General features: G+C 35.9%; 2 protein-coding genes across 3 annotated transcripts in view; one reads left to right on the forward strand and one right to left on the reverse strand.

Annotated features, from left to right (window-relative positions):
- KLHL32 (kelch like family member 32) overlaps positions 1-7,012 on the forward strand; it is a 197,534-nt gene extending 190,522 nt beyond the window's left edge. For both annotated transcript variants that reach the window (XM_081093830.1, XM_081093831.1), the window contains one exon: positions 4,637-7,012. In XM_081093830.1, the coding sequence (XP_080949956.1) occupies positions 4,637-4,798 (162 nt within the window). In that variant the 3' untranslated portion in view covers positions 4,799-7,012. The remainder of the gene's footprint in view (positions 1-4,636) is intronic.
- A 3,423-nt stretch (positions 7,013-10,435) lies between these two features.
- Positions 10,436-23,838, reverse strand: part of MMS22L (MMS22 like, DNA repair protein) — a gene marked incomplete at its 5' end in the record, with an annotated part of 109,769 nt that continues 96,366 nt past the window's right edge. Inside the window, 5 exon segments of the mRNA XM_081093832.1 lie at positions 10,436-11,980; positions 12,661-12,828; positions 14,316-14,412; positions 18,802-18,965; positions 22,420-22,628. Of these exon segments, the coding sequence (XP_080949958.1) occupies positions 11,899-11,980; positions 12,661-12,828; positions 14,316-14,412; positions 18,802-18,965; positions 22,420-22,628 (720 nt within the window). The 3' untranslated portion in view covers positions 10,436-11,898.

Below are 23,838 nucleotides of genomic sequence, written 5' to 3' on the forward strand. Positions count from 1 at the left end.
GTTTAAGAACCCATTGTGGCCCTCGAGTCAAAAAGTTTGCTCACCCCTGTTCTAGAGTAACCTCAGAATTAAGGTGATTTTATAAGAGGAGATTCATAAATACTTTGATCAATACCTGTATTAGAATACATTTTACCTCTTAAGATCAGATATTCTAATATATTTGCTTTTTAAAAAGTCAGCATTCTGGCTAGTTCTATGTTCCATTAGCCATTTTGACATACAAAATGATTCATTTTGCAAATGCTGTTGATTCTCTCGGCTGGCACACTGATCCTACAAAGCACAGGTAAATTTGATAAAAGCCTTTGCGAGTCTTTACTGTTATATATAATAAGTGTTCATATAAGCATTCAGATTGTCACTTAGAGATATTTGGAATGGAAGTCTTCATGGATAACAGATTTATCATGTATCATTTTCGTTATTGACAACTGGTTAGATTATATTATCATACATTCTAAACTATGGTTGCACAATCTCAAATACTTATTTTATGGGTGACTATGGAACTGCTTATTTTGGTTCACTAATAGTAATGTATTGATGGTTGGAGAGACTAGCTACATATTCAGAAGCAAACTTCTTTACTACTAGTTGGAAGAATATCCAATAGACAAGCACGATAATGGAAGACAGGAATAGTGTTTATGAGAAAATGTTGACTAGACATTAGAAATTCCTAAGTATAAATCAGCAGGTTGAAAAGTACAGGAAAATGGTGGAGAAAATAGTCTACATCTAAAAAACATCAACATTGAAATTTTTCATAAATCACAAATCTACATAATCCTTTTCTAAGGGCATGCACGATTGACTAAGATTAATGAAGTTCACACTTAAATGGTTCACATTAGTCCCTTAACATCCACAACTGAAGTCTTTTTTTTTTCTATTGAAAATATCAGTCAATAAATTGTCGCATTAGATTGCCCATTCTGTACTCTAATTAAAGCTTTAACTGTCATCTGTAGGCTTCAGCTACATAGTGATGAAGCATGTCAAATGTTGAGAAAGCCTATTATTTTATTTCCTCCTCCTACTTGACTTAGCATAGGAGGGCAACTCAAACAAGAGAAAAGCTTTCTCTTCAATGCATACTTGTTTAAAGATTGAGATTTGGACTTGTTAGTAATGAAGACTCATGGCAAATATTAAAGACTCCTGTGGAAAATGAGGTGCTCTTGTTTATGCAGTGGGTGTATAAGCAAACGTCTGGCACAAAGGTTGACTCCGATCTGGTGCACCATGGATGATGAGCAGCACAAAAGGGAGCGGCTGCATTAAGTGTTCGCACAAGTAGTCTGTGTTTCCAGATCACCTCCACTGCTCTTCACTTATTACTTTTTTTATTTTTTGGCTAGAGGGTATGTTGTCAAGCTGGTACCTCCTTCTCTCCAATGCCTTCTTTCTGGCAGTTTACAGGAGAGTACTTTGGAGAAAAACTGCCAACACCTCCTTTGCCCGTCTCACAGATTAAAAAGATTATATTTCCTTAACATATACAGTCTCTGTTGTTTCATGGAACCAGAAAAAAGGCTCTCTGGATGATGACCTTGACTGTTATATTGCCTCCTAAAAATTTATTCAGATGAGGGGATGTCATGAATGGCACAAATTTCTTGCTCTTGGGTTGCAACTTTGAGTTCAATTATTGGCTCTACCACTTACTAGCTGTCTGACTTTTAGAAGTCATCGAACTTTCTCTTTAACTCAGCTTTCTTCTCTGCTAGTTGAAGATAATACTTAACTTTATATAGTTAAAGTAAATATAGGAAGATCCCTACTTTCTATATTCAATGAATACTAATCAAAATCCCATTGAGATTTTCCTTTTTCATAGGAGGGTGGGGAACACTTTTCAAATTCTCTAGGAAAGTAAACATGTAAGTATAACCAAGAAAAAATTTTAAGTGAATGGGGGAGACTTGCCTTACCCAGTCAAAATAACTGTAAATGTAGTACTGCACGAAGACACGTAAGTCAACAAAAGATAAAAACTTAAGTTTGCATGTAGCCTATAATAGAGATATTTTAAATTACTAGTATCTGGGTATATTGTTTAGTAAATGGGGTGAGATACCTAGTGTTCATTTGGGGAAAGTAGCTGTAAGTGTAATCTTTTATTTTATGCCTTAGTGATTTTCTCCTTTATGAGCTTGGAGCACCAAATCTCAATAGCCCCTTTCATCTGCAATAATACATTATTACAGTTAAAGATTTCAGAATTATTTACTGAGGTGATAGTTGGAGGCATGAGAGTGGACAAGATCATTAAAGAAGAGTAACAACAGGTCTGTGGTTGAAATATTGGATCATTCCTACATTTAGCAAGTAGGTGGAGGAAAAGGGACCAGAGGTAGAAAGCTATTAATAGGACAACGTCAGTGATAAACTTACTAATTTCTTTAAAAGTATGGAATCCAAGGGAGATAAGGTTTTACTTAATTTTTATTTTAAAAAATTTAAGTATAGTTGGCATGCAATATTTAGTTTCAGGCATACAACACAATGATTTCACATGGGATTTTTCTTTCAAATATTTTATTTCTGGTTGTCTTTTCTTTTCCGCTTAAAGAAGATCAACATTTCTTATAAAGCAGATTTGGTGGTCTTATAATTTCATTTACTTTTTTTCCTGTCTGGGACACTCTTTACCTCTCCTTCAGTTCTGAATGATCTTTCCAGGAGTATTCTAGGTTGTGGAATCCTTCCTTTCAGCACATTAAAAATGTCCTGCCACTCCCTTCTGGGCTGTAGCTTTGTTGCTGATAAACTTTTGGGGTTTTCTTTTATATGACTAGTTGTTTTCCTCCTTCAAGTCTCCATCTTGAAGTTTTGCCATTTTAATTACAATATGTAATGGTTAATCTTGTTTGAAACTCTGTGCTTCCTGGACTTATTTTTTAAAATACATTTTCTGTTCCTTCTCTCCGTTTCCCTTCTGGGATTCCCATGTGAATGTTAATGCGCTTGATGTCCCAGAAGTCCCTTAACAATTCTTTAAAGAACTTTTTTTTCTTTTTGCTATTCTACTTGGGTGATTTCCACTCATCAGTCTTCCACATCATTAATCTGTTCTTCTGTATTATCTAATATGCTGTGGGTTTCTCCTAGTGTATTATTTTCATTTCAGTTATTGTGTTGTTGTTTTTTTGTAGCTCTGATTGACTCTTTGTTATACTTGCTCTTTGTTGAAGTTCTTCCGGAGTTCCTCTCTTCTACTCTCATGTTTGGTGAATATCCTTATGACTGTTTGAATTCTTTATCAGGCAAATTTCTCATTTCCACTTCATTAGGGTATTTTTTGTACTTTGGGGGGTGAGGTGGGCTGGTTTTTATTCCTTCATTTGGGATATATTCTTTGTCTTCTCATTGCTCTTGTATTTCTGTGTTTATATAAATTAGATGAAACTGCTCTCTCCAAATCTCAAAAAAAATGGTCTTATATAGAAGCAATCTGTGTGTTGATTGGGTGTGCCAGGTAGTTTGAGGAGGCACATTAGAGCTTGAGGTAGGTGCCTGGGCTACTGGCTGGCGTGGGCTCCGAGAGAGGCAGCCCAGTGTGCATGAGCAACAGTGGGCTCTGGGAGTGGTGACCCAGTGCACATGCATGAGTGTGTTGGGAAACTGTTAATCCCGCTGTTTGAGGGTGAGCTGCATCACCTGTGCTACTGCCGTCTTGGACCTTTTCCAGGGAAGGTTTTAAATGAGGTTAGAGCAGTGGTTCTCAACCCTGGCTGCACATTAGAATCACCTGGGAATCTTTTTAAAATCCTGATTTCTGGGCCTCATCCTCTGGAAATTCTGTTTCTTTGTTACTAATGTTGTGGCGCCACCCCATAACAAAGAAACAGAATTTCCGGAGGATGAGGCCCGGAAATCAGGATTTTAAAAAGATTCCCAGGTGATTCTAATGTGCAGCCAGGGTTGAGAACCACTGGGTTAGAGGGTGTTCAAATAGAGATAGATTAAGGTGTTTGGGGCTGGAAAGAACTTAATGGATTTGACAAATGAGATATAACCAACTTTCCTAATGAATATTCCTAGTACTAGTAAGATTGTCAGATTTGGTGAAATGTCAGCAGGCACAGACTAACAAAGAGACTCTCTTCCATATAAGAAGAGATAGAACTCTAGGTTAAAAAGGAAATGACAAGAAAATTTCCAGAATCAATGGAACTGATTACGAATTTGCTACTAAGCTGTCCTGTATATTCTGTCCTGTATGTTCTGACATCCAGACAGAGCTGGATGTCACCAATTTTGAGAACAATGCTGGAAGGTCAATGTTGTTTTCCCCAGTTTACAACTGAGCATTTGTAACCCAACATATGACAACACCTACTAACTAGTTTGAACATGTTATTTAAGCAGCCTAAGGATAATGCTAACTACCTCATCACTCTTCTGAAGATTAAATTATTGTAAATATATACCTATATGTACACACACAAGTATATAAACACTAGGCAGGGACTTAGTACATATGTTTGGTATTATAATGTAAGAAAAATAGCAATGGCTAAGCTATGGTCATGATGGCATAACTGAACTGCGGACTTCCTTTTATGTGTACACAGCTTTATTCTGAGCAGTCATGTCTGACATGCAGGCTTCTTCTCTTCCTTTATAGGTATTGGATGTAAGTAGAGAAGGCAAGGAAGAAGTATTCTATGGGCCTACACTCCCTTTTGCTTCCAATGGAATAGCAGCATGCTTCCTTCCAGCTCCATATTTCACATGCCCTAATCTTCAAACTCTTCAAGTGCCTCACCACAGGATTGGCACCATCTGAAAAGCCAATGCTCTGTGGATAACCATCACAAACAGGAGGAAAAAAAAGCCTGACTTTTGGATACTGGGCATGAAAAGACTGAGTGCTCAAATGCTTCCTTGTCTTGTTTTATAGGTCTTATATTCAGATAAACATTAGAAAAAAAAGAACAATTTTCTAAAATACATAACTGAAAATTCCCGTCAGCCTTTACAGTGTATGTAATGTACAATACAATAGCATATGTATGACTTCTTTGTGGTGTAGCTTAGTGCCAACTTAATGGTCCATTACTGTTCTATGGGTCATTAGAGCATTTTTTTCTAACCAGTGCTGTCTAGGACAACATGACAGCACTAGTAAGTCAATTTATTTCCAAGTACTGTCATCACTGATTTCTAAAAAACTTCAACACTCAATCCCTTTGCTACTTAAGCCTGGGTTTGTAATTTTTCTTTAAAAATTTAACATTAGACAGCCCTATTCAATAGAGACCCAGCATTATGACATCATGAATTTTTAAATGCCATAATGCATTTAAGTTAATATGACTAATAGAAGTACACTGGAATAGCATGCTATTCCAGTGTACTTCTATTAGTCATATTAACTTAAATTATCACAGAGTAATAATAATTACTCTGTGAGCTTGGGCTTAACTTTACAGAGCTTCAGTTTTCCAACTGTTTAAAAGGATAATTAGTGATTTCCATATCAATTTAGAAGAACGGTGTGAGGATTAGGCAAATGCACTGAAGTACTTCACCTAAGAAAAAAATGTTACTCAAATTCCAAGGTATTTTACTGTCTTAAGAATCTTGTACCAAACAGGGAGATTATTTTTGAATTTATAAATTACTAGGTAGAACTTCAAACACATGCTATAGAATAAATGATTCTAAAAGCAGGTGAAAGAGATAACGCTAATTAGAAAAAAGGGACTTCACAAACCCAAAGAATCCTAAACTTGCACAAATCCTTGCCTCAAATAACTCTCTCAAACATCTCATTTAACTTCATTTACTGAAAAGTGACATTTTATACTCAAAAAATTTAGCTGTACTAATTTTGGTACCATAAAGTGCTTTGACATAAATTTGAACCTAGAATCAGTAATTCTAACAAAAGTTTTCCACTTTGTTAAAGGTTATGTCAATCTTGAGTGCTTGTGGGATTCTTTCCCATCACCAATACACATATTATTACCACTTTTAATAATGCATAAGGATTTTTTTAGGCTAGGTTTTTGGATCTGCTTTGTCCATAACCAAAAAGAAAACTCAATAATCAATTTGAACAAAGTCAAGGAACAAAAAAAAATGTGTGTCTTCCCCTTTTCCTAATCTAAGTCACCTTTATTAAAAAGACTTCACTGACTTTTTCCCTAGACATAGTTTAATCATTCAGCAGTCCTTGGTTTATAGGAAATTCTAATTATATTCATGTAAACACTTTAAAGATTTTTATTCTAAATACAGAATTCACTAATCTTATACATTATAAGATACCTAAAATATATATCTTCTGGCTATCCAGATTTGAGGGTGGGATGGGGAGAGAAATTAGGAGTAAGAAGACAAAGTAAATTTTAAAGAACAGAGATTTAGTTTAGACAAACAAAAAAACCTTGAGAGTATTTGTACAGTTCTGAAAGTGATATAGATAAATTTATATTTAGAAGGATGATAGATAATCTCTTTAAAAGGTGTAAACCATCTAAACTAAATTTTTAAAATGCCTTACCAGGTCAGGAAAATGTACAGCATTTCAGAATGTTTTCAACAAGGACCTATGCAAGAAATATTTGATTCATTAATTCTTCTACTTGACATATAGATTTTCCCTGTAGCAGTTTTACCTTATAAAACCATTAGTCTATTTGTAACCCCAGACCCTATATCCAACAAGTAAAAGGGAAATGGTCTAAAAATAAGTTTGTTTAATGGTAACTGAAGGCAGCCTAAGAGTACTCTTGATTTTCTTCTGTGTGGATTTCTAACTATTCATTTTAAACAAATCAGTATCTATTGTCAAACTCTTCCATGGTGAACATAGTATTCAAAGAATTGAACTCAGAATTTATAAAAGCTTTACATAATTTTCAGAAACTTTATAAAGCCTTTGTAAGTACAGCCCAACAACAGAAAACAAACTACTACATCTCTCCCCTAAAAAAAGAAAAAGAACGCAAAGATCACTTATAATTAGATCCTTTCCCTAAAATCATCAATAGTAAGAGCTAATAAGAAAAAAAAAACTATGTTTGGTCATTGAAACTATTCATATATTTTTCCACTTAAGTGTACTATTCTATAGCAATTCATCTTCTAGTTTCACTTTTCAAAATTAAAGATCATATTGTTTTTATATTCAAATTATCAATGTGAATTTCCATAGATCACGAAACTTCCAACTATTTAAGCATCATTTCAGTATTTTACTTTTAAAAAGAAGCAGTACTACATAGATACTGGCAGTGTTCTTAGTGTGGGAGGAAAAGCCAGCAAAGATATGAATCTCTAAAATGTAAAATGCAATAAAATTCTTTGGGTTCTTAACATAATGCCAGTTAGGTTATGATTAGGGTACCTTTTACACTTCTTCTCTTCATGTTTTCCTTGTTTAACTAGATGTATATTGTATTCCCTTCAGACACTGCAATAGCTGGAAAACTAGTGTTTTACAAAAGAGTATGAAAGCAATAGTATAAAATAGAAATTATTTTGGTTTTCAAGTAGTCAATCTGTCATAAAAAGGGAAGTTGAATAATCATAGGTACAGACTAAGTTAAATAAATACATTTTTATTACATATCCTTAATATATGCACAAAATAACTTATAAACATGTTTATAATATAAGAATGCCCAGAATTCTTCTAAAAGTACAATTTGCAAATGCAATAATCAAATAACAATTAGCACACCAAAACTTTAATAAGCAGAAAATGGTCAATTTCAATCATATGGTACTGATTTTGGTAACCTTACCAATATATATCACAGAATCAAAATACAACTCTCATATGTTGTTAAATATGTAAAAGAATGTGCTACGTAGCTTCCCAAATCAACCACTTAACAAAGCATGTTATTTACATGGATAAACTATACACTAGACTGACAAGGCAATATTTTTAACCCTAGGAGGAGTAGATATCAGTTTTTGGAAAAATGTAAGGTTTATATAAAAAGTCTATCATTCAAAGAGCAGTGGTTTAGTACTGATAATACAGCATTTAGTGAAGGTCTTATGATACCTATCTTTATCTTCAAAACACAAGTGCTGTGTAACATTTAGTATTTAGGGAAGGTAGGTTTCATACAGGCTTCTCCCAACTGCAGAGGCTTATCAAATTTCTGTGTAACATATAATCTTAACAAAGGGAACATAAAATTAAAAACTGTCAAAGTCCATAACAGTACATGAAGACAGATCCATTAATTCTTTAAGAACAAAGTAGCTTTAAAGTTTTGTGATAAAGCCTGAGAGAGATAACAATGACAGAACATATACATAGTCTAATAACCCACAACTAATTATTTTTTTTACATAGATGCCCAGGTAGAAATAGTTACACTTAAGAAGATAAGAAAATATGCTAGGAATAGGTAAGGATATAAAAGTCTTCAACTATGAAATTCTAATGCAAATGAACTCAATATCAAATGTTTTTTGTATAGAGTCAATACTCCATTTTTTTCCTCCCCCATGGAAACATTAAATGTTCAATTAAAAACATTCAATCATTACCAAATCTGAGTGTCTAATAAAATCACTTCATCACACTGTTGTGCCTCAATCATCTTCTTTACACTCCATCTGACAGTGCACAGAAATTACTTGACTGGCATACTCTCAGAGTATAGAATGAACATGAGATTCAGACAGTCTAAGACAGTCTAAGACAGTCTAGTCTTCTGCCAGCGGTAAGTTTGGACAGAAAAGGTAGAGTCAGATGGCAGAAAGTCTGATTGAAGGATTTCACTGTCAGCTTACTAACAATGGGAAGTAAGTTTAAGGAAGGCCCTGAGCAGAAAAGTAACAAGAGGAAAGTAGTACTTTAGGAACACTAATGTCAGAACTGTGAAAAGGATTAACTGCAGAAAAAGAGACCAGAGATAAGAGATTATAGAGCTCAATAGAAAAAATAGCCGAGATGCATGGAGTGGAAAAAAATAGCAAGAGCCTGTGCTGCTGATCAACTGGAAGTGGGAGCAATGAAGAATCCAAGCTGCCTCTAAAGTTTCACAGCTAGGAATTTGGGAAAACAGTGTATTACCTGGGTAGAAAATAAAGACAGGTAGACTGGAATATAAAGTGACAAGGGCAGCCTGATACGTTGCCTAGAGATTTCAGGAGGATCAAATTAGAGTGGTTTAGAGAGAAATTAGCGCAAGAAATAGATTTGAGAGAGAAAATTATGAGCTAGTGTTACCAATAGACTACAAGAAGAATGTTGAGGCAGAACAGGTGAAGAACCAGATCTTACCACTGGGACATGAAAAAAGAATGTGAAGGTGCTCTCCAAGTTCAGTACATGTAGGAAGGAGCAGTTTCCCTGAGGAAGGGATGAGAAGATAAATGAAAATGCAAATGCCACAGAGGTCAAAGAATATGAGAAATGAGGACGTACTTTCCTCATTTCACCAGAAGAGAGTGACTTACAAAATAAAAGGTAGAGCAGCAGCCTCAGAGATAATGGTACTTAGGGAAAAATAGATATTAAGGAAGCAGTTATAAGGTACTCTAAGTCTGGGAATGGAAAAAGATAAGGTTATAGTAATGAGTGAAGGGCAACTGAAGATTTTTAGGAATAGGAACTGAGTCAAATTTTTTCTTCAATTAAAGAAAAACAGCTTCTTTAAAATTTTCCATATAAATAAAAAACATACATATACCTGTATTGCTACACTTTTGTTGCAATTGATTTTTTAAGTATAAACTTTAGTTATTCTTAGTATCTACAGTTATTCACCATAATGCATGATTCAGCAGCAGCTTTTCTGATCCTTTAAGTTTCATACTCTAAGGAGCAAGATTCTCAGATATAGTTATCAGTCTCCCTTGGAAAATAAAAATATATAACCTATACATAAAATTCCTTTAAAAGCATCACTTTCAATAGATAAAATAGTTTAACAAGTCATTCTCAAAATGATCATAATGAAAAGAAATTCATTGCTACGAAATCTGTTAAGTGACCGCAAAGAGACTTTCATTCATTTCATTGAAGAAATGACAGCTGATTTGGGGGGAAAACAGACCATTTGTATATTATGAAAACAGATACTTCTTTAGACTTCAGATTACAATTAGGAGAGTGTTATAAACTATATTTTGCTTATTGCAATACATTTCAATTTTAAAATACTTTTTGAACCAGAAAAGGATTGAAATGTTTTCTTGAAGGAATAGAACCACGATGAAGACCAGAGTCCCAGAAGAAAGGAATTTAGAAAACATTGCAAAAAAAGTAGGATCATTCAGAGGAACAAAGTTGAGAGGTTTTTTTTAACCTTTGTGTATACATAATACAGTAATCATATCTGTGCATATCCAAACAGAATACAGGTCACCAAATATTTCACATACATTTTCCTACTGAATCTTATCAGAACATTATAAAATTGAAATAGCAGTATTCTTTTTTTTTTTTCTCCATGAAGAAACTGAGGCTCAGAAAAGTTAAGTAACTTGCTCAAGGTCACAAAGCAGAGCTAGGTTTGACAACCAGGTGGATCCCAAACACTAGGACTAGAGCTTTTTTACCAAATAATGCTTACTACAAAAAGGAGTCAAGAGCCCAACTGGTAAAATAAATCTGGATGAGATTGTTAAAGAATTAAGAGGCAATAGCTGCTTAAAGAAACTAAACTGGTCCCCTATAAACATATAAGATGCTAAATTATAAGAGGCTCTAACTGAAGAACGAGGAGATAAATCAGTGGACTTCTCAGACCTCTTCAGTTAATTTGTAATATCAAGATATTCCAGAGTATTACTTATCATCTCCTTATAGGTTCTCGTTTATCTTCTTCCTGATATATCTGTTAATGACAACTGTCAAAGAATGAGTAGGGAAAAACATCTGGCAACTGTTGGAATCTACCTAAACAACACTGTTGGCTTAATTAAAAAAACAACAACACAAAAAAACACATATTATCTATACAATCATTTAGGCAGATTTTTGGTCTCATTCTTAGGTTTGGTAAGGGTTTTACTCATTAACTTGCCTCACACATTGTATAAAAAAACGCACAAAAAAACAATTAACAAACAGTTCTATCTCCTAAGCCTTTTCCCCCCTTCCAAAAAACTTACGAAGGTATCTTATTAGAACACTAGAGGCCCAATGCACGAAATTTGTGCAAGGGGCTTGGCCCTTGCAGTCACAGTGGCTGCCCTTGTAGGCCCAGTTTTGTCCAGAAGGTCATTCGCTATCTGGTCTAATTAGCATATTATACTTTTATTATTATAGATTATTATAGACTAGAGGCCCGGTGCACAACATTCATGCACTTGGGAGGGGGGTCCCTCTGCCTGGCCTGAGCCCTCTTGCAGTCCGGGACCCCTTGAGGAATGTCCGCTTGCCACGGAGGCGGGAGAGGCTCCCACTACCACTGCTGTGCTTGCCAGCTGTGAGCCCAGCTTCTGGCTGAGTGGCACTTCCCCTGTGGAAGCACAATGACCACCAGGGGGCAGCTCCTACATTGAGCACGTTATATAGTGACTGGTTGTTCTGCTGTTTGGTCTATTTGCATATTAGCCTTTTATAGTATAGGATAACTTGTAAAAATCTCAACAAACACAAACAAGTCCCAAGACACAAAGTCACATTACAGTAACAAGTCCATGGATCAACCAGTGATACTGTTATACACAGATAACACTATCAGTTAGAAAAAGTTTCTTTAATTTAGTTTCAGAGATTCCAAAAGATTCTTAATGAACCTTTATTTACTTATTTATATATTTAGTATACTTACAGGTATGTAAGGAAAAAAATCCTAGAAAATAATTTTAACAGAACAGCATACAATTAATTAAAAGGGGTGCGAATGATGTGACCTGGGTTTGGATAGTTATAATTAATAAAAAAGATGAATCACAAACATATTAGTTGTTTTCATTTTCCAGTCTTTGCATCTCATCTTGTCCCACTTGTCCTAAGTGAGATAGAAGTTTGCTATAGGCTTTCCTGTGTAAGAGAAAAGAAGGCAGATAGATTTAGTTCCCTTTCATTACTTTTCATTTATGTATCTACAGATTGAACTTGCTTGACTCTGTACGTACACTCCCACAATGTGATTAAAGTACTTGGATTCCTTAAAAAACTTTGGGACATATGAATTTCAGTATGAGGCTGACACCTCAAAAACAATCTCTTTAGGAACTACAGGCATATTTCCACAATGTTGCACTACCCTGAATATTTTAAGCACTATCCTCAGTTGGGTTATAAACCTATTTTAAAAAAGCCTTATCTATTTTTTTTGCCAGAAACATTGTTATCTAATTGGGGCACTCAGCCTATTAACTGGACATACGAAGTAGATACAGTAAACCAAGCATCCTTTAAAGGACTGATATGCCACCATGGAATTTATACAAAAACAAGGCAAACAAGGCCCTATAGGCCACTTCCTCGTGAGGAACCTGTGTTTTGCAACAGCAGCAGCACTGCTGAAATAGACGGCTTTCTAGGGTGGTCACTTTGAAAAGAACAATGTGTGGATGGATGTGTCAATCACAGCACTAAAACATGTTTCAATTAAATACACCCCATATTTTTGGGAATGGAAAACTAAGCCATTTCTAGAAAATGAATCTAGATTTTTAATCATGCCCAAAAGAACTTAATCAAATTATCAAACATACCTTTGTGTCATATTTCTGCCAAGGCCCCATTTCTGCTCTGAATCCTTCAGAGTCTGAGTGAGGGTAGGAATCAAGTGGATGACAACCTGCTGGTCCAATGCTGCTACTGTTTCTAAAATGCTGTAAATCTGATTATCGTATCTCATACCATAATCCTGGATAAAATGCCTGAAAGTAAATCAAGTTACTTAGGATTACTTCTGGGGCAATCAATTCCTAGGGCTGGTATCTATATGGCAATCAGCTATAGCCTGAACACAAGAAAGATCATTTCATGTAAGAGTACCTTAAGAATCTAGAATTAAGAATAAGAAGAATATAACAGTTAAAAGTGAAGGGCAGAAATGGCTTATTTCCGTGTAAGCTAAGAAGAAAGCAGTGGCACCAAGAGGAAGAGGGAAGAGTTGGAATCCCAGGAGGGAGAATAAGGGGGACTTTTCTGCTACAGTCTATATGTTGAAATCTGGGAGGTAAAGATGTGGAAGAGACTAAGAGAAAAACAAGTCTGGCTTCCTAGATATTAAAAAATTTCTTCATATCTCTAGATAAACAAAACAATACTTTTATGAAGAAAGCAAGTTATTCATAATATATTTTATATTCTGGAATCAAACAAGAGACTTTAGGCGCATAGGAGACCTTTATAAATTAGAATTACATATTTTAACGCTAAAATTTCCACTCCCCCACCAAATAAAAGCCACCTTAATAAATTGTACATAACAAACATGCATCCTTTATTCATCTAAATTCTTTTTCCCCTCCTAGGGTTTTAGTTTTCACAAATCCATTATTTATTTCAAGTGCTCACAATTTGAATAAACTAGACACCTGATAAGTGCCAATTATGTGATGAGAACAAAAACTGAGGAATCAAAGATCCAACATCGATGAAGAAAATGACTCTAAATTGCTTATTATGGCAGTGCTAGGGTAGAGATACGTACAATAAAGGTAAACTGGTAGAAACCGTGAGAAAGAAATACTTAAAATACTGCCCCCCACCCCCACCCCAAGCACAAGACAAAGGAAGCAAGGCAGGAAAAAAAAAAAAGTTCAAGTTACATTGTTAGTCTTGTGAACAAATGACAGATCAAGTCCCACAGTCTATGCTTCACCAAAGAACAGTAATGGAGGCTCCTGGGTCAACAGAACCTAAGCAAGTAAGAAACCCACGATGTGTATGTCTATACCGGATCCTGAGTAAATGTTGAGCAGCGCTGAAGGCCTATGCTCCTGTCATCATGACCCCACATTTCCCACTTTTTCCTCTTAAATACATGCAAGAATCTTCCTTATTAAATACACAGGTAATCTGAAGTAGCTCACTTACCTTTCTCCCTGGCACTTCTATTTTATTTTATTTTTTAATATGGAACGCTTCACGAATTTGTGTGTCACCCTTGAGATTAGCCATGCTAATCTTCTCTGTATCGTTCCAATTTTAGTATATGTGCTGCCGAAATGAGCAAGCACCTTTACTTTTTTAATAAAACAACACAATGCAACAAAACTACTGCCCAAAATACAATAACTGAAATACTATAAACAAGTAGTAACACATTCTGTTTTGGATAATTAGTTATTTAAAAAACATGTTGGCTGTCAAATGGCTGGCAATAGTCTCCTTGCCAGTTGGCATGATTTCCAGTTACCTAAACACTGCAGTCAGCTGGGCGGCAGGTTCTCCTTCTGACCCCGCTTGGCAGGTTTTCACCATACACTGCAAGTTCTCTGTGGCTAGCCTTTTAACTAGAAGGAAAAATTACAGCATTATACACGGTGTCTGAATTAACCAGCTGGATCCTCATTTTTATAAACACGCTTGACTTAGAAAAATATGTTGCTTCTCAAAGTATGTATATGCTTTCCTGTTATTTCTCAAAATGAAATCATTAAGAGGTTTTGTTTTCTTCAAAAGTGTATCTCCCAATCTACTTCCCTCTCGTCTTAAGAAAATATAAAAAGCTTAAGAGTCTATTTTCTACAACCTTATACCTGAAAAAATACATGTGAGGATAAGAGCCCATATTCAATAACACTGTCCCATCCCAATCCTGCAAGTACTATTACATACTGACAAAAGTATTATTAAATCAGCCTTTAATAATTCAGCTGATTTACAGGCGAGCAGATTTTTTAAAACTCAAAAGTCTACTGCTCCCACGAACAAATACATAAGTAGCCATTTAGAATCCAACAACTTACCTTCACTTAAAATTAGTTGAAGATACATACATTAAAATCAACTATATTTGATGCTATCTTCCTTTCAAACAGCAAAATCACAAAAGGACGTCTGTATTCTTTAAATACTTAACCAAATCCTCTAAAATTGCATATTTGTACATGAAGTTTTTTTAAAAAAAATCAAAAACCAATGTAGAAAGTGTTTCCTACAGATAGAATAGTTAGATCTTTTTAAAAAATCCATTCTTATAATCTCTTTCCATTGGATTGTTCAATCCTTTCCGTTATTGTCACTATTGAATAGTTGGATTTACATCCATCTGTTTACATTTTGTTTTCTAAATGTCTTGTTTTTTGTTCCTCTACTATTTTGAAGTCTTTGTCTATTAAATCCAGTATTTGATTGCTCTCAATGGCAGCTTCCATTGCCTGCTTTTTTTCTTCAGTTAATGGATCACACTTCTCTGATTGTGTCTTGTAAATTTATTTTGTTGGAAAACTGGACATTTTTTAGTGAAGTCTACTTCTTCTTCCTGCTCCTGCGTGCAACCTCTAAAACTGCTCCTCAGGTGGTGTAACCTTAGGTGTGCCCAGTCTCCATCGGAAGACAGTGGTTTTGACAGTGCTCTCTTTGACTGTCCCTTCCCATGTTGACACCAGCTGTTAAGCTCCACTAATTGCTGGCTGATTATGCCATTATTTTCAATAATGCCCTGGGGCATAAAGTGCTTCATTGACTGATCTAATCCAGTTCAGGCTTTTTAAACAGGATAAAACACTGAGATCAGTGTCTGAGATCTGTTCTGACCCAAGGGCTCTAACCAGCTGTCCCTTTCACCAATTCTCACACCAAACTGGCTGGACTACAGATTATCTTATAGTCCAGTGAGTCCATTATTCTCCTACCCTTTGCCTTTCATCACAAACTGCACTGTTTTTGATAGTACCCTTAGGTTTGAACTTTTTCACACTGTCGCAAATGAAATCAGTTCTTTTGGGAGAGACTCAGAGTTCCAGGCACAATCTCACAGGCATGGCTCTGGTGCTGGGACAGAGACAACTACCTTCTGAGTGACACACCCACTTTAGGAGAAGAGCGCTGTGGAAGGAGGGACAGCTGCACCAGGTCCCCTCAGCTTGCTTCTCTTGGCATGCAGCCTCTAAGCTGCAGCAAGAATGGTTGGCACCCCTGTATTCTCAGTGGTGTCGCACTCAATGTACTGCAACCATCCCTTGAGTGGGGGCTGAGCAGAAGAATGGAGCCCTTACTTCTTAGCTGTACATGCCTGAAACATAACATTAGCTTGGGGTCATGATGAGAAATGCTGGAAGCCTGTTTCTCACAGGACCCTACTGGAAGCTGGGGAGAGAGGGAGCCCTATATTCTTGGATTTACCAGTCTGGAGTAGTTTCTGTCTTACTATGCTGGTGGAAAAGAAGGAATAAGTGGTCTTGGTTCAAGTACCACAGATTCTTGCTGTTCATACCAAGTTTTAGCAGATTTTCTTAAAGATTTCTCCATTTGCTGTATACCCTTACGGCTATTTCCGGAGACTTTAATGATTTCTTTTAAGTGATTTTCACTGGTTTTGCTGAGGAGCAGGTTGGCAGAGCTCCTTACGTTGTCATGCAAGAAGTGGAACTCATCAAGCTCTCTGTACAGGTTGTAGAGTGAACATGTGTTTAAAATACTCTTGGGCACCTACTAAGGAGTGGATTTGCCAAGTCATTTAGTAATATCTCTTGTGACTATACAAATTGTCCTTTTAGACAGTGAGACAACAAAGGGAGTCAGAATTTTCTCTGAGCCAAGCACACAACCCTGCGTTTATTTCTCCTTCAAGGTTACAAAGGCAGTAATGTGGAGGTGGAGAATCCCGCACTCCATCTATGCTGAGTATGTCAAACACTCACTAGCTAGTGTGGACCTCAGAAGAAAGATGCATATGATGTGAACCTCAAGAAGGAATTTAGCTGTTGAGATGAACTCCCTAGGGACAACCAAGGGCCCAGATTTTATAAATAAGTCCAGTAGCCATTTGCCGACAGGGGTTCCTCACATACTATGTACCAGGAAGAACCTCAGACTGAACTCCTGCTCTTTTTATGCTGTGTCAACCACCTCAGGGAAACCTGGTTTCCTCTTTCTCCAATCAGAACTGCTCAATTTGAAAACTTCATTTGCATAAAATTGGGAACATGGATGGAACTTTATAAAAGATGGCCTCTCCTTTGTCTTGGTGGTGCACAATTTAGATTGCTACTTGAATCTGTGTCTTCGAACTATAGTTCCTTTTATTCAAAGAAATACTTTTTAAAATTATTTATTACAAGTCTAAAATTAATTGGTTTATACTAGATAACAAGAGGCAAAATTCACCTTCCAAACTACGGTCTTCTTCATAATAAATATTACTATCATCAAAATAAGAGGCTAGCTAAAACTTTATACTATCTATTGTCTCAAGAAATTTTATATTGCCCAATACAACAAGCGTTCACTGAAATTAAAAGTATGTACAAATTTTCAATGAGGACAGAATTTCTAAAGAAAAGTCTGGGGCACATCTGGGCATTCTTCAGGGAAGGGCTGTTACTATGAAGTAAGGGCATTCTAAATTAACAGAACATACCATTTTCCACAAAACCAAGCTTGGGAGCAGAAAGAACATTTTTAATTATTAAAATGAGGATTAAATGAATTATGCATACAATATTTGAGATAAAACAGAGCATTACAAAGAGGTGTCTGAGCTTTTAGCTACCACTTTGGGCCCTGCCCTCAGATTCCTGAGGATACATACTGTACTCACCTATCATAGCAGTTACACATACTTAGGTAGAAGCATTAGAGAAGACCTGCCCTGAACAATCACATTATAATGATACACACACACACACACACATACACACACACACACAGCCTTCTATTTACATTTTAAAAATTCTTTCAGGATAGAGCTATGGCTATTATTCTACATATTTCTAATAAGCTTATTAAAGCATGCTACTCACACTTGGCATTAAATAAATGGTGTTTTAAAGAGATCACTGGCAGTAAGGCTGGTGACACTGAAAACAAAAGGAATAGGATCAAAGGATCCTTAACAGGGTTACCAAAGAAATCAGCTTAGATCTTCCAGCAGAAACCTGAATAGGAGAAGAAAGTGTGCTGACTTCTCACAACTTAATATTTAACAAGATATCCTATCTAATAAAAGACAAAAAGGGTAATTGACTGTACCTTCGCTATGCTTCCCATTGGCTAATCAGGACAATGTGCAAATTAACTGCCAAGAAAGATGGTGGTTAACCGCCAACAAAGATGGCGGTTAATTTGCATATGTAGGCGCCAAGCAACGGAGCGAAGCTGGCTGGCTCCGGGCAGGAGCAGTGAGCAAAGGCTGGCATGGCGAGCGAAGAGCAAAGAGGGAAGCCTGCCATGCCGGCCTCCACCACGCCCCCGGGGCCCACATGCAGTGAGCAGCAAGGGGCTTAGCTCCCCCGGTGAAGAGCGAAGGCCTGGGTTCCAGGTGCTGGAGGAAAACTGGGGGAAGGGGCCCCCGAGGGGCCCCAGACTGCGAGAGGGCATAGGCCGGGCTGAGGGACCCACCCGAGTGCACAAATTTTTGTGCACCGGGCCTCTAGTATTTAATAATTGGAGTCAGATTAACAAATATTTTTTAAGAACTTAACAAGTCTAATCAGAGGAAGTAGCACCTCACTAAATTATTTGCCTTGGGAAAAACTAAACTAAACTAGACTGAAACATGTCAATGTTTAACCATTTATCATGTTCAACCTCAGCTATTGGCTGGAGTTTATTCTTTAGCCATGATAAATACAAACTGATATATAACATAAATACTTTTGTAACTATCAACTTAACTGATAGGAACAAGTACTTTCAAATTGAACAGAAAAGTATAACAAACACAAACTCAAAATCACCTTGGGATTCACTAACCAACACCAAGCATTTTAAGACACCAGGGAGGAGTTGTTCAACTTCAGAAACGTCCATGTTAGTTTCTTTGAAGAGTTGAAGGATAAAAGCCAGAATGGATGCTAAACGTGGAGGAAGCAAGATCGGTTTACTCTCCAAGTAGGATTTCCTGAAAACAAGTACAATTTTGTTTGTTCTTCTGTTCAAAGTTTCAAAGAGCAGAATCATATGACATATACTTTATAGATATTGGCAAATTTTACCTCCCACAAATTAATAAAGCACAATTTATAAAAAATATGTATATTTTACCATACACAGAATGTTAAGAAGCAATGACTACACATTCTTTTGGTGTGCAATAAGGGGCAAATGTTAAATATAGACATAAACTAAAATTAAAGCAACCTGGTCTTACAATGAACTTAATCAAAATCCAAATAAAAATGTAATTGTTAATTTCTTTTCTTTCCAATATAATAAGCCTGAACTCCTCTACCAGCTCTTTTTTTAAAAAATATATTTTATTGATTTTTTACAGAGAAGGGAGAGAGCTAGAGAGTCAGAAACATCGATGAGAGAGAAACATCGATCAGCTGCCTCCTGCACATCCCCCACCGGGGATGTGCCCGTAACCCAGGTACATGCCCTTGACCGGAATCGAACCTGGGACCTTTCAGTCCGCAGGCCGACGCTCTATCCACTGAGCAAAACCGGTTTCGGCTCTACCAGCTCTTTAATGATGCAACATTTATGCCAAATTTGCAAAAATAAATCTCTCCTTACATTCATTTAGGGATTTGGGAGGGGTCGCCCCCTACCCCCAATTCAATAAGAAGACTGTCCTGGGAATTAGCTTCCAATTCTAGCTTTACCTCTTTCCTTCCTTTTGGAAGTAAAAGAATCAGAGAGGTAATTTGGGATTTAATATCTTCTCTCAAAGCAGGACACATTTTAGCATTAGAATTCATCTGAGATCATTAAGGTAATTTATCTGTCTCATGTGTAAATCTCTACCACTTAGAACAAGTCTTGGCTCCTAACAGGTGCTCAGTGTACATTTGTTAGGTGAATAAATGAAAGTGGGATTGCTCACTTTCTAAAAAGTCTAGACCAGCCGTGGGCAAACTACGGCCCGTGGGCCGGATCCGGCCCGTTTGAAATGAATAAAACTATTGAAAAAAAAGACCGTACCCTTTTATGTAATGATGTTTACTTTGAATTTATATTAGTTCACACAAACACTCCATCCATGCTTTTGTTCCGGCCCTCCGGTCCAGTTTAAGAACCCATTGTGGCCGAGTCAAAAAGTTTGCCCACCCTGGTCTAGACAATGAAAAATTGTCAAATGCAGCAAAATCTAAGCTATACATCTATATATATATTTGCAAAGCAATAATAATAATTTGCCAAAAGGAGGCATAGAAATCACTAAGAATTATAAACCCCATAAGAGCAGGAACTATCTCTTCATTTCTACTCCATATAGTGGCTCCCAACAAATTTCACATATAAGAAGATTCATTCATTTTTTGAGAACAAGGATTTTGTCATTTTTTGCTCATTGCTGAATTCCCAGTGCCTAGAAAAGACGTTTAATAGGTACCTATATTGTACCAGGTACAAGTCTAAGGACAAGAATGTAAAGTGAAGTAAAATATGGTCTCTGAAAGCAAGGGGCTTGGTGTCCAGTGAACAAGCTGGACAAGAAAAAAAAAAGGCTATCATGATATAGTGTGATAGGTGCTTCAAATAATAAGTCTAGAATTCTCAGGAATTCAGAGGCAGGAGCCCTAACTAATACTGGGAACTACAGGAGTAAAGAAGCATGCAATGGAAGAAGGTATAGGAGGAAATCTCTCTTTCTTTCCTGAGTACTTTAAAAAAAGAAAAAAGAAAAAGGAATTGTTATATTTTGGGTCAACTAGAAATCATGAGAAAAATGTTTTCACAGACAAATAGGAAATTCAGCTAAGCAGCCGGGGTCTTCAACACTGGGTTTTTAAAACAGTTTTATGACTTTAAGGATTTAACTTCACTTCAGCATTTGTCATTGGGTTTATACTCAAACTACTTATATACTGTCTCACACACAGTGGTAGAGTACTAGTACCATCTTGATGGGAATTCAGATACAAGTAAGGCAAAATATGACAATTTTGAGAATTGAATCCTACAGAGCACATGACGTCAGAAGGAAAGAAACATCATGGTACACTGACATGTTAGGTGTAGGTCTTATAATGACTATGTGGAATTTAGTCCAGATGGATGGCATTTTAATGGAGAAAAATGCTGTAAAGTAAAGAACTACAAAGCATTTTGGAGGGGCAATAATAAACCAATCTCATTAGGGTTTGTATAAGATGCCATGGAAAAGCTAGTGACAGATCATGTATGGAGTTTATTCTATAGGCAAAGAAGAAAAAAAAAGAGCAAATGAAGGTCTGGGGGCAGGAAAGTGTCATAATGGAACAATATTTCAGAAAAAGTAATCTGGCGGCACTATTTTGGCTGGGCTTAGAGAAAAGCTGAGATAGTGAAAGTAGTTAGGAGATTCTGGCAGTAGTCTAGGAGGTATAATGTGATAAGGAAAGAGAGATGTGAAAAGAAGGGAAGGAAACAATCATTTGACAGAGGATGGCAAAGGGGAGGGAACAAAACTATAAAGCTTCCAAACTTGAGTAACAGAACACTAGGAACACAAAAAAGAAAATGGTTGGGAGAAAGAACAGATTTTAAACATGGAATTCTGTAAAGAGGTGATGGATAATATCAGTTTATTAAAAATATCAGGTCATTTAAAAAGCGAAAACAAATGTTAGATAAGAATATATAGCACCATAGCATCTTAAGCTTTAAAAACTGATTTCACATGAAGCTAAATACTTTATGAAGGCAAAGAAAAGATAATTCTATTATTGAATCTCCTAATGTGGTAGTTAAAAGGTAAGGAGTTTAGTAGAAAGCCTTAGAAGTTTCATTTATTCATCTGCCTAATAGTAACACTGAGTTATTAGATAGAGGATAGGCTAACAAAATAGTACTTCATAATGCTTCCTTTTTCATACTAGCAATCATATTTTCACTTATTATCTTTTGTAAAATATAATTACTGTATTGTATATAAAATACTAGTAGTTTCTCTGATAAAAAAACTAAAATATCTACACCTTTAAGACATATATAAGAAAATAATTGTTCTGTAGAAAAAACAAGCAAAAAGCATTGTCTTATCCCAGCAGGTGTGGCTCAGTGGTTGAGCTTCGACCTAAGAACCAGTAGGTCAGGGTTTGATTCATGGTCACGGCGCATGCCCAGGTTGTGGGCTCCATCCCCAGTAGGAGGCGTGCTGGAGGCAGCCGATCAATGATTCTCTCTCATCATTGATATTTCTCTCTCTCTCTCCTCCTTACTCTCTGAAATCAATAGTATAAATTTTTTAAAAAAGCATTGTCTGTATATGTAAAAATCATTTTAGTAAAATCTTAGATAATGCTTCTCAGAAAAATTCTTTTCTAAACTATTATTTTAACAGAGGCCAATAGTTTTAAAATGCTTTGTTTTTTTTTCAATATATTAATAAATTATAAATACAGCTTATTTTTAATATTTAGAGGTACCTTATGACTTGTACAATGCATTTCTTTAGAGATGGCATCAGTGCAAGAGTGGCCGAGTTTCTCAATGCCAACAAAACAGGATGTTGTCCAAGATCTAAAACATGTTGTGGTGAAGCTGGAAGAAACCGCCTAATATACTGCTCAATAACATTCCCCAGCAATTGATTCAAATAGGCATTTTGAGACTGACCGCACACGATACACATGCCCTACGGGAGGAAAAGAAAACAAATAAACAAACAAAAAAAACCCACAGAAATATCAAAAGGTAAAAAAACATTTAGGAACTTACTAATTTAGTCACCTACATTAATACTCATGTCTGAATTAATAACTTATCACAACCAACAAGGACACCGCCCACTATCAATAGATAATGTTTGTATGAAGTTAAGGGAGTTGCTAAGCTTGGTAACAACCCTCCTGTGGTATCTAACACCACATACTTGTCTTTGGGGCACAAATGAAGCAGGAAAGAAATGTAGGACACAAAGGAAGCTTCCTTCTTCTCATCCTTAGAAAACTTGACCACCACACTCATCAACGGCATATATGTGTATTTACCAAGTTATAAAACATATTTTAGGGCAGTTTTTAAAATATAGGGCACTCATCATTCACAGTTATCAGAGTAAGACAAAACTTATGCTAAAAATCTTCCATATTAATAAAGGTGATACATTTTTTTTTAATTTAACAAAAGAAGAGAAATGCAGAAGATTATTAGTTAGTATAATGACAATTTATTTTGAGGTTTTCATTTGTCAGTAACTGTACCATGTGACTTATATTCATTATTTCATTTAATTAACCACTGAGTTAGTATTATTGTAGGTCCAATTTTATAGCTGAGGAAACTGGTTTAGGAGTTAAGAGCTTGATCAAGGTCATACGGAACTCACAATGTTATATTGCATGTCTGTTGACGTAATCCTTCCCTTTTTATAGAAGTTAACAAAGTACTTTCATATGGATTATAGTATTTGATCATTACAAACACAATTAAACCAATACTCCGGGAAACAATTTTTTTTTCTGTCAATATTTCTAAATATTCCCTATTACTAAGTATAATCACCAACACAATAAATTATGATCTAAAAGTTCATTTATAATTTGGTATTTTGTGATTCACAATGTTTTATCCCCAGAGAAATAATTAGAAATGTTTTTGTCTACATTTTAGCTACAAATATTTTCCCGGTAAGAAATTTTAAAAGGTTATTATTTGTAATGAAAAATAGCCTAGAGCTGTTAAAACACTAGCAATTAAATAAACAATTAAAAAAAAATAACGGGCATTCCCTGCCCCATTTCTACAATGTTTTGTTTAAGGAAAAGCATATTAAATCAGAAGATGAAGTACTAAATGGATACATTTTGAAAATTATGAAGGAAAGAGCTAGATACCTTTAAGAA

The sequence above is a fragment of the Myotis nattereri genome (assembly GCF_964212035.1).
Source record: "Myotis nattereri genome assembly, chromosome: 6".
Lineage (NCBI taxonomy): Eukaryota > Metazoa > Chordata > Mammalia > Chiroptera > Vespertilionidae > Myotis > Myotis nattereri.